The sequence below is a fragment of the Trichogramma pretiosum genome, unplaced genomic scaffold, assembly GCF_000599845.2.
Source record: "Trichogramma pretiosum strain Unisexual culture from Peru unplaced genomic scaffold, Tpre_2.0 scaffold73, whole genome shotgun sequence".
NCBI classification, from domain to species: Eukaryota; Metazoa; Arthropoda; class Insecta; order Hymenoptera; family Trichogrammatidae; genus Trichogramma; species Trichogramma pretiosum.
In genome coordinates, this window is record NW_019641624.1 from 796,888 (window position 1) to 808,776 (window position 11,889).

At 42.1% G+C, this 11,889-nt stretch overlaps 2 protein-coding genes across 3 annotated transcripts; both read left to right on the top strand.

Annotated features, from left to right (window-relative positions):
• The first annotated feature begins 379 nt into the window (after window positions 1–379).
• On the top strand, window positions 380–4,890 carry LOC106659213 (synaptic vesicle glycoprotein 2B-like). Its single transcript, XM_014381633.2, has 12 exons — window positions 380–901; window positions 996–1,055; window positions 1,904–2,065; window positions 2,144–2,321; window positions 2,388–2,509; window positions 2,683–2,927; window positions 2,998–3,158; window positions 3,285–3,441; window positions 3,563–3,680; window positions 3,756–3,915; window positions 3,985–4,112; window positions 4,191–4,890. Exons 1-12 carry the CDS (start codon window positions 886–888, stop codon window positions 4,289–4,291), a joined length of 1,608 nt encoding a protein of 535 aa, XP_014237119.1. The 5' UTR covers window positions 380–885; the 3' UTR covers window positions 4,292–4,890.
• Window positions 4,891–6,264: 1,374 nt separating this feature from the next.
• On the top strand, window positions 6,265–10,843 carry LOC106659214 (synaptic vesicle glycoprotein 2A-like). Of its 2 annotated transcripts, XR_002763459.1 has the most exons (12): window positions 6,265–7,268; window positions 7,356–7,601; window positions 7,688–7,865; window positions 7,951–8,072; window positions 8,169–8,413; window positions 8,496–8,644; window positions 8,723–8,885; window positions 9,004–9,121; window positions 9,279–9,438; window positions 9,665–9,792; window positions 9,886–10,208; window positions 10,331–10,843. XR_002763459.1 is itself a non-coding variant. In XM_023459005.1 (11 exons), exons 1-11 carry the CDS (start codon window positions 7,229–7,231, stop codon window positions 9,963–9,965), a joined length of 1,629 nt encoding a protein of 542 aa, XP_023314773.1. In that variant the 5' UTR covers window positions 6,265–7,228; the 3' UTR covers window positions 9,966–10,843. The 2 variants fall into 2 exon arrangements, 1 of the variants encoding a protein (XP_023314773.1); XM_023459005.1 differs by having other exon boundaries at window positions 9,886–10,843.
• Window positions 10,844–11,889: the final 1,046 nt, after the last annotated feature.

Consider the following 11,889-nt stretch of genomic DNA (forward strand, 5'->3'; position numbering starts at 1 on the left):
CTTCTTCGTAATTCTAAGACTCGAGAATTTATGAATCTACATAGGTGCCGCTTTCGAACGTGTGCTTCGTCGCACGAGTTCACTATATGCGGACGAAAATCAAAAATCGCTTTGATTTGAGAGAGTGATTTGAGTGCAAAGCAATAAATTACAAAAAAATTGTATTTTTGCACGACGCACAATATGCGAGACCATTTAAATACGTGTATATATATATCGGCACGTCTCACATGCTCCGTATATAATAAAAACTCGAGTTTCTACGATTCTCACATGACCGCGTCTCGTATCAAAGCTCTCAGCTGATCGTCTGCAGTGGCAGCACCACCAGCAGCTGCAGCCTGTGCATCCTCAAACTCCGCGCGATCGTCGAGAGCAAATAGTATAAAAAGCACACGGCTGCGATTGCTCCTTACAATCGAGTCTCTCTAATAAACAATCGTTGCTTTCGCATCGCGTCGTCGCGTGCGTCGATCTTCGTCATTACCTCCTCGTCACCTTCCCCTTTCCCAAAAAATGCATTGAAAAAAATTTTTCTTCGGCCTCGGCTCCGCGATTCATCGTGCACGCGCAATATTCGCTTTTCGTATTCACGCGCTATTTCGTGCAAAGCTGATCTTATAATCTCGGCGTGTATCTTTCGATATATACGCGCGTATATACGTGCCATTTTATCTTTTTTACCTTTGCGATATCTGGTTGGAAGCTCGTCGTGCATTCGATACTTCTCCGTCTTTCCTCGCGCAAAAGTTCAACGGATGCTACGATGTGTGTGCCCGCGCCGCCAGCTTACGTATAGTTTGAATAGCATCTTCGAGCGAGATACATCGGTTACCAAGCAAGTTGTCTTATTGATTGCAATGTGTATAAGTGATATAATAGATAATGGAAATATTCGAGGGTACACGATATTACTACTACTACTGCTACTTCTTCTTTTTTTTTTATACTCGTCTAATCTATTTGTGGTGTTTTCTATTTTTACGATCGAGCAGAAGAGCCACAAGATTCGCCTAATCAAGCGGCAAATTATGACAAGGCAATAGCGGCCACAGGTGAGTCGACGTCCGACTGCGAGAGTATATGTACGAGCAAAACTTGCCTCGAGTTTATTGCGATTAAACTTTTTTTGCACGTTTTTTATTGCCTCTCTCTCTCTCTCTCTCTCTCCGAGCGAGTGTGAAATTTCGGGAAACGTTTTCAGCCGCGATTTGATAAAGAGACTCTTTTTTTTTATCGTTGTCTCGCTTTGCTCTTTGCGAGATTTTATTTTTTTATTTTTTATTTTTGGTCAAACGATCTCGGCACAATTAAAAAAAATTAATTTTTTTTCAATCAATTCGATCGTAATTTGAAATTATATACGATACGCGAGAGAGAGAGAGAGAGGAAAGAAAAATCTAGAAATTCTAAAAAAAAAATCGTACGATGAAATTATTATGTCCTTGAGTACAAGTTCATTGGTTTTATTCATTAAACGCGATTAACGATGTGTTGAAATCGTTTATCTTTCAAAGTGCCTCTCTCGGCTCGACGTACAATGTGCGCAAATATTTGAGAAAAATTAAAATATATCTCTTTTGTGCGAATGATTTTCTCACTATTATAATGTTTTTTTTTTTTTTTAATTCTTTTTTGCGTTTCGATAAGGAATCAAAGTCAAATTTTAGTTATGACCCAATGCTTTCGAACATATCTTCGAGAAAGTCCAACAGAAAACCGGTTTTTCAATCTCCTGCATTGCGTTGCAATTTGTTTTTTTTTTTTTTTTTATAAACGGTGCCACAAAATTTCCACTGAACAAAGAAAAAGTCCGCACTCTGCACGGCAGCAGTAGCAGAGTTCAGTAAACCCAAAACTTTTTTTTCTCTCGCCTTATCTTTATGCCAATAAACGTATGCAGGATATGGACTGTTCAATACGTTGCTGCTGCTGGCGCTGCTGCCGGTGGGCTGGACGTGCATCATCGACACGACGAGCACCGCCTTCATGATCAATTCCGTGGAATGCGAGTTCGAATTGACGTGGTTAAGACGAGGCATAGCCGTCTCCATCATATACATGGGTATATAACTCAAAGATTACCATATTACAAGTAATTCGATGTACGCATCCTCGAACGATAACATGAAAAATCACGTAGGAATGACGATAGCCGGCCCCATATGGGACTTTCTCCTGAACGACTACATAACCGGCTACCTGGGCAAGAAGTACGTGATGATCGCGGGCCTGTTCCTGGACGCGATCTGCAACATCCTCTGGACCCACGCCTCGTCCTACTACACCTTCGTAGTTTTTAAGTTCTTTAGCGGAGTACTGTACGTAAATATCAATTTTCGTTATATCGCGCAATAAATGACGTATATCGTCGATATGATTCGCAGAATCGCCGGTCCTCTGTCGGTGTTCATGGCTTATCTGGGCGAGTTTCACGCGCCGGACTATCAACAGCGGTTCAATCGGTGGGCCGGTTTGCTCATTTTATTGTCCAACATCGTGCCCCCAGGTTTTTTATTGCTTTGAAAATATAATATATACGAATATATAGTATATGATCGCGAATTACGTCAGCGACTGTTTTTTCTTTCTCTCTAACGACTCTGTTAATTGTGTTTTCTTTTCCCACGGTCGGGTCTTGTTTTTTTTTTCTTTGTGTTTTTTTTTTTCGTGATCGGGCAGCACTGGCGGCGGCTCTGCTGACGCAGACACCCGACCTGAACTGGTACATCTACAATCGTCACTATCCCTCGTGGCGGGTCTACCTGCTGATCTTTTCGGTGCTGCCGATGATCGGCCTGCTGCTGGTCTGCTTCATGCCCAAGAGTCCGAAATTCTTGATGGCCCAGGGCCGGAGCAAGGAGGCCTTGCAGGTCCTGAAGATCATGTACTGCATGAATCACTTCGAACCGGCGAGCAAGTATCCGGTAACCATCGAGTACAAAAAAAAATGATCCGCGAAAAAATGAATGAACGAAAAAAACTACTTTTGCGCAGATCAAGGAGCTGATATGGCAGCAGAAAGTCAAGCGAAAGCTCAACGATTACTGCCGCGACAAGACGAGGGACAGCATCTCGCATCTCAAGTCGCTGTTCTCCAAGCCGTACGTCAGAGTCGTCGGCACGATTGCCCTGCTGCAATTCGTCTGCATGAGCGAGTAAGTGCGCCATATATTCCTTACCCCCGCCCCCCCCCCTCGAGTTCGCCGCTGCGAGACTCGTTTCTCCAACTGTGTATACAACGCGAACTTTTGCATATACATCCCCGAAACTTTGACCCGCAGGTTCAACGTAATGAGACTGTGGGTACCGTCGCTGTTCACCATGATGAATTACTTCGAGGCGCTGCTGCTGCACCGTTACCCGGAGGGCGAGCTCGTCACCCTGTGCGAGATGATTTTTCCGCGCTTCGATCGCGGCACGCCCTGCAATTTTACTTTGGTAAAGAGTTATTATTAACGATGTAATTTTTCTTCTCTCTCGTTTTTTTTTCTCTCTCTCTCGCTCTTTGATTTACGCGACGAGACGATTGACCTTGACTGATCTGTCTGTCTGTGTATAGCCTGACATAGATTACGCCGTCTTCATCAATTCCACGATCATCGCCACCGCAGCTGTGTCGTTCAGCTTCGTCTTTCCGATACTGGCGAATTCACCAAAGAAGAAGATAATCTTGATGAGTACGAAGGATTTATCGATATACAGCGATTAGATTGGTAATTGGATTTATGCAATTATTTCGTGTGCTGTTGCAGTTTTCACGTTTTTCGTGTCGACCATCGGATGCTTCGGAGCCAATTGGGGTGTGCAGATACCCTACATGCTTGTCCTGGTAGCGTCTGTGATAGTTTCTCCCAGAATAACGGGAAACACCATAATTCTTTATAATGCAGAAGTCGTTCCTCAGGTCTTGAGGTAATTGGCAAAAAGAAACAAATTTCGACTCTTATTTTGTTAAATTCATCATTTATTTTCCCTCGACAGACCAGCGGCGATCAGCGTAATCAACTTTTTCGGCAATCTGGGAGCCTTGGCGGGAAACATAATGTTCTCTTTCCTATTGAGCGTCAATTGCTACGCCGCGTTTCTCACGTTCGGGTGTATAGCGTTAGGTAAGACGCATCTAACTCACGAAATCGATTCATCGAAAAATTATTCATCGCGTATAATGATTTTTGTCTCGATCGCAGTCTGCATAAGCATGCCGCTGCTGCTCTGGAAGGGAATAAAGTCGGACAAAATCGACAAGTCCGACGTGGCGACGACTCAACCAGAAATCGAGCGCTACTGAGAGATAGTAACACAACGAAACAATCGTTCCGCGAAGGAGAATTCATGATAATTCGACGATCATCAAAAACGAGCTTTTTTGTGTGTGTATTTTTTTTTGTATATACGAGGAAAGCCCGTTTCGACACGCGGTGTTGAACTGCCGCCGGAGAAGTGTGAATTATCTTCTCTCTCTCTCTTTCGGCGAAAAAAAGAAAAATACTCATTTTTTTTTGTTTACTTCGATCGCGAAATTTTTTAACTAATTATAAATCACGTCTGAGAATCGCGGGGCAATGTGCACGAATTTTTTTTTGTGTGTTATGCCGATATGTAAAAAACAATAAATAATCGATGTTACTATAAGCGTACTTCGTTAGTCGTTACACATCGAATTTTTGTGTGAAAAAAAAAGGAATTTGTACGAGTACTTATGATTTACTTTTTTAGCGTTAATTTTGTGTTAGATAAAAAAGCAACTTGTTTTATGCATAATTTTGTTATACTTTAATGTTCATTGTTTCGGAATGAGAATTGAAAAATGTGTTTTTCTCCGTTTTTTCACTTAACATTGGTAGATAACTTGAAAATGAAGGCACCCATTTAGCTTTAAAAAAAAAATATGTAAAAATATTAATTAAAATTTTTTTAAAAATAAATCTTTCATCAATATTAGTCTTTGATATTTATTAATGTTATTCATTAATATTAATCTTTAATGTTTATATTAGGTTATACGATAAAAGTATTTTTGATCCTAATCAATACACACTGCAGTGCATGAACTCCATCAAAGACTCACTGCATAATTCTCACTAATCTTCGTTATCAAGGTCTCACAATTTTTGTAAAAATGTGTTTTTCTAATTAAACCTAAGCTGATGAAATTGTACGCAAATACGGATGATGATGGCGATGAATTATCCAAAAAATAAAAACAATAAAAATCATAATGTGTTTTTAATCGCTTATCAATCCCGATACATATCTATACCGAAAAAACATCGTAATTCAAAAAGATCGCCACGGATTAAAATCAAAACAAATCCACAAATTCCCATAATCCGGCGCTGATCTATCAACAACACTATAATATATAATACGCAATAAATGACTCAAGACTAATCATCTCGGTCGATAGTTTACACCGTGCGTCAAAATATAAACTAGCAGACAAATATTGTCATAATCGTGCGGCCCGATCGTCGTCACGTGCCTTCGATACTTTCGCATGATTTACCCAAAAGCGATTCGCGATAAAAAAAAAAAAAGTCGCGAGTCGCACGTGCAATACGCGCTCGATGTTAGAGCTTGTTATTCGAAAAATCGGTTAAGATTCGCGCGACCCACCGCATACGCATTAACGTGAATCATTGGGCGATATTTAATTTTCGATCGTCTGTTAAATATAGCCGACAATCGTTTTTTATTATGTTAGCGTAAAAAATTAACAAAAAAGGAAAAAAGAAGAAATTACGCAATTCTCTATCTCTGTCTCTGTCTCTCTCGTCACGTGCCGAGTTATATATTTACTCGCATTGTTCGAAATCCGATGATTTAATTTCGTAATGCGAAAAAAAGGAGTCAAAGGAGTGACCGAAGTTTTTCCCGAAAAAAAAAAACAACAACAACACACATATTATGCCCGGACGTATATGTAGGCCTGTAAGCCAAAAACGTAATCGTGCAGTTACATAGGCGCAGCGGCGTTACAATTAAATAATTCGCGTCGTCGCGATTTATCATAAACACAATGACGGCACACGCGAGGTGCATACAGCACACGTATAATCCATCTTTATTACGAATTTCGAACAAAGACTCGTATACGAAAAAAAAAAAAGGGAAAATAGGTGGGGAGCCGAACCGATAGTTTGTCACTTAGGCTTCACACCGGTGTCTGCTTCTGTCTGTACCGTACACAGCACAAGCAGTGGTCACTCGTTCGACCGAGTGTAATATACAAGAGCATTAGCTCGTAAATCATAGTAGAAGCCGAGATTTTGGCAGCCGGTGGCGCATCGTCGCGGGCGCGAGAGCCGAGATTTTGGCACGCGAGTGCACACGCGCGGGGGGGGGTAAAAAAATTACGATCTATACGAATCCGAGAATTTTTACCTGTCACGTTTGCGTCATTTTTTTTTACGACTTCCAATTTCGCGCGTTAGTTGTTTTCACGCGAAGACGCACAAATCGGCCTTCGATTTGCGTACCGGTACAACAAGGAGGAAAATAATACAATAAAATTAAAGAAAAAAAAAAAGAAGTGATTCGCGGGCTGTATAATATCACGGTATACGACGACTGCTGTTTCGTTGGACAAACACGCGTTTTATTACTATTTTTACGTGTTCAAACACGAACTGTGTGCCGAGACTCTGCGCGTCGGCTCTCGACTTTCCTCGTGGATTTTCATCATCATCATCATGCTTATTAATAATTCGTAATCGATCGTCGTGTACTCAGGTATACGCCTTTCTCGCCTCTAATCTCGCTCGATTTCGTGGTTTTTCCCCCCGCTGCGCTCGTGGTTAATCGGCGCGCACACGCCCCCATCGGTACTCGGTATATATACCACAAAAGCTCGAAATTTTTTTTAGTCATAGTTCGACACAGAGAGATAATAAGTGCGATCGTATTGTAGTGTGCTCGTGTGCTCGTGTGCTCTATATATTATATAGACGAGATATAATAGACTCGTTGCGAGACTTGACTCAACTCGACGTTGGTGCTATATTAACCGGCGGGCTGCCAAAAATTTTCAACGAAACGTGCGATCTCGAGCTCATCTCGTTGTGTGCGATCTCTACTGCGTCGATCGTCATCCAACGGCGATCGTCTACGTCGGCATCATTACGTTGAACGGCCAACACGCTATTCGCGAGTTCAAGGCACGCCGTCTCAAAGATCTCTTCCTGTCCGTTCTCGCCTATTTCAAATACTCGGCTCGGTGTGTGAAATGAATAAGGAGATTTTCGCCAATGGCATCGCTACCATAGGTAAGTACATACGAAAAAAAAAAATCAAAAATCAACAATTTTTGTACCGGTGTAAACTAACGTCGCCCCGTGAATTACCGTGTGAAGATTTGCGCGCCGAGAAATGCGCCGAGGATCATCGAGAGCCGAGTCAGCCGGCCAAGAGCTACGACGAGGCGATCCGCGCCACCGGCTGGGGCTGGTACAACGTACACCTGCTCCTGCTCTGTCTGCCGATCGCCTGGTCGGCCGTCATCGACACGACCAGCACCGTGTTCGTGCTCAACTCGCAGGAGTGCGAGTTCGAGCTGACCATGTTTCGCCGGGGCATAGCCCTCTGCGTCATCTATATGGGTATGAGCTGTTTTTTTTTTTTTTTTCGTCGTCGATGTAATTTAAAACTTTGTTAATTCATACGGTGTAATTATAAAATTTTGCAGGTATGATAGTCGCCGGGCCGATCTGGGACACCTGTCTGCGCGAGTACAGCACGGCGTACTTGGGCAAAAGAAACATCATCATAATAGGAATTTTAATGGACGCCCTGTGCAATCTATTCTGGACCTACACTTCGTCTTTTTACACATACGTTATATGCAAATTCATTAGCGGCCTGATGTGAGTACATCATAATGTATCTCGTAAACGATCTCCTCGACATTATTTACCAAGTTTAATTTCGTGCCTCTCTAATAATTTACAGAGTCGCCGGCCCGTTGTCCGTCGTAATGGCTTACTTATCGGAGTTTCACGCGATCGCTTACCAGGCCAAGTTTACGAGGTGGGCCGGTCTGCTCGTCGCCGTATCTAACATCGTGCCGGCAGGTAAACATATAATTAAATCTTCATTATGTCCTACCGGTATATATCTTGTTTTCGAGATCCACATGGAATCTAATCGAATTTTCTGTCCCATCGCAGCTCTGGCCGCGATACTGCTGCATCGTGCCGACTGGCTGAACTTCACGCTCCACGGCCAGTTCTATCCGACCTGGAGGATCTACCTGCTGGTCAACGGGCTGCCGTCGATTCTCGGAGTGATCACGGCCTGTCTGCTGCCCAAGAGTCCGAAATTTTTGATATCACAGGGCAAGCGCGAGGACGCCCTGAGAATACTGGCCAAGATGTATCGCTGGAATCATCGCGACTCCAATTGCGAGTATCCCGTGAGTGATCGATTTTAATTTATTTCGGTGTTAAAATGAATCACTTACAATTTATATAATACGTTTGTGGTGCACATTGTAGATAACGAATTTAAAGCGTCAAGAGGCCAAGAAGACGCCGATCGGCGAACTGTTCGCCGATAATTTCCAACGATACAAATCGGTATTTTCCGCGCCTTACAGCCACGCGCTGATCACGGTGCTGTTTTTGCAATTTTTCGCGATGATGGGGTAAGGCATTTCAAAATCATTTCCCTTTCAACGATTTTATTTCAAATTTATTACATGAAAAAAATTTGTCGCGCGCAGCTTTCACGTAACGAGACTCTGGGTGCCACCGCTGTACGTCACCATGAACCACTTTAGGGTGCTGACGCGCCACCTCTATCCCAAGGACGAGCTCATCACCATGTGCGAGATGCTGTATCCGCGACTGCAGAACATCGATCACACGGGCTGCACCTACGTACAGGTGAGTCATCGTTTCAAACGTCAAAATGTTCCGCGACTTTTCGTGGGATTATCGATCGATTACTTTTTTTCATAATAATTCGTATTAATCTTCGTTCTTTAATTTTTTTCCATTGAAGCCCAAAGTCGAGGCCGCCGTCTACGTGAACTCGACGATCATCGCCACGACCGCCGTGACACTCGGCTTCGTCTTTGTGCTGCTGGCCACCACGAGATTGCGAAAAATCAGTCTACTAGGTAAGTACACATGATATAACGACATCTGTCTGCGGTCTCGCGACGGAGTACACATTTGCGCTGTATAACAACTTGCAGCTATATATCGCTTATCATCGATCTGTTTACGATATCTGAATTTTTCAATAATCGTCGTTTCTTTTTTCGTCCTCGGCAGTCTTTTTGTTCCTGGTCGCCGCCGCCGGCTGCTGCGTCACCAACTGGGCGATCAACATACCCTGGATGTTGGTCACGGTCGCCCTGACCATCGTCGGCTCCCGCGTCGCCGGCCAACTGATCGTCGCCTACAATTCCGAAATATTGCCGCTGCACCTGAGGTAAATATAAATATATACAAATATTATTATATATTACAAAGCGTCGAGTCGAGTCATCGCTTGTATCACATTATTATTAGCGAAACGAGGAAAATTAATAAGCGATACGATCTCTCGACGCGAGGCTATTTTAATAATAATATATATAAAATCTTATCGGCGCGTTTAATAATATAATCCCTTATCGTTCGTTAATATTGTGTGTGTGTGTGTGTATTGTTTACAGGTCGACGTCTCTTAGCGTAATCAATTTTGTAGGAAATTTAGGCGCCGTCGTCGGCAACGTCATATTCGGTATACTCATCGATATCGACTGCTCCTCGACCTTCCTGTGCCTGGGAGTCTGCCTGTTTCGTGAGTTATTTTTTCATTTTAAAAAATCTAATAATTAACGATATGCTCGAAATATAACTTCAATAATCAACTCGACGCTTATTAATCTTTCAGTGTGCACAATCATGCCGGTGTTTCTCGTGCAGAAGGTGAAGAAAATGGACCTGGACGTCGTCGAGGCCACCAGATTTTGACCGAAGAAGAAAAGAAAGATATAAAGAGATAGTATCTGACTAAAAATTTTTATTATAAGAGCAAATACTGCCATTTTATACAACATCTTCAAAAGAGCAAATACTGCTATTACATGATATAATTATTATTAATACAGGGGGCTCGATCATCCAACGATAAAAATTCTCTCTGGGCCCGCTGCGAGTCGGGTCTCTGTAATAATGTGCAATATATTTATGTTGGTGGCCCAAGACGACACTCGGGTAAGCGGCTCTCCGCGTCTTAGAGCACGTACAAATCTTACTTCTGTTGTTGTTGTTGTTATTATTGTTGTTTTTGTTTTTCTTTTTTTATTGACAAATTTTTTTTTCTCTTCTTCTTATAGTAAACGAGATATATATGCTCGGATGAGAGAGAGAACGTAAGACACGATGTTGCGGCGTCGTCAATTGTATCAATTGATGCCGTGTACATTTTAAAGTGCGATTTATACACAGACACAGACACACAGACACAAGCGCGTACGTATATATATATATACACGCAAAAGAGACTTAGTAGCGAATTATTAAAAAGCTCGCATCAACGAGTATCAACTAGACCTATTAAAATGTATCATTGACTAAATGTATAAATGTTGTGCGTGAAATGTGTTATACTGCTCCAATGCCAAAGTCTCCGGGGCAGTTCAATCCGATGCCGTCTGGCCGGTCGAAGCCGGGAGACACTATCTGACTATCGTGAATTATATCGTTGTTGTTATTTATTTTTTTAATTGTGCATGATTGAGAAACTGACTGGTGCGTATGATATTGATTTATACACGAGAAATACTGATTTTTTATAATATACACGTATTTTTATACTCATTTTTAGGTAGCTATGAAATTTTTACAATTCTAGGTAAATTAAATAAAGTTGTTATGAAATTATAAATATCATGTTGTCTTTTTCGCACTATCCTTTCTTTTACGGACGATTCTCGAACTAGATCGTGTAAATACTCGTGTTGATAACGCGAACTGCCTCTCATACTCGCAGCTGGTAATGTCATTCTCGACTTTGAAAGCTCGAGTTCTCGAAAGCTCGCACGAGTTACTCTCGCATGATCCTGCTGTTTCACGTGACGTTGCTATCAACCAAAGATAAATCGCTCGTCCTTATCGGAGGTCGGCATCGCAAAAGTTCCGCGCAAGCTCGCCGCTACCGTCGATGCGAGCTTCGACGCGCTACAAACGAATGCGAAGTAGGGTTAATAAATTCGTAAAGCTTCACCAAAATACGAATGCGTATTTCGATCTTGTAATAATAAATATGAGATGTTTTTCAGAACTTTTTAAAAATACGCGTAACCATAATTGCCAAGCAAAATTCAATAAATACCTGATAAAAAACATTTTTGGAAATCTTCATCTCATCCATAAAAAACATTGTTACGTGACTACCTCCTAAGACCTAAAACATATATTTCCTCGATCTAACTTCAGCTAAAAAACAAAAAATCAATCTTATCAAAATACCCCATAAAATTTTAATCAATTATGATTGATAGATCACTCGTCTACATTCTATACACCTATATACAAGGCGATTCAATTTCGTAAATTCATACTCCGCGGGGGGGGACACGGCTTTTTTTCCCCGGGCTTATACGGTTATACCGCAGATCGCGGTCGCATCTCGGCTTTGGCGCGGCTAACCGCCGGGGCTATTTTTCATCGCCGCCACTACGACGACACGTATATCCACACACGAGCTCGTTGGGTACGATGAAAAAAAAAAAAAAAAAAAAACAAGCGAGTAAGAAAAAAAACGAAAGGATAAACAAAAACGTATAAGCTCTGAGTCGTGTGCGTGTATACGCGTGCGTCGTCGTCGTCGTTGTATACGATACTCGCAAGGCAAGTACAAGGCTCAACGTGCGTGGGTGGAGGAGAAGGAGGC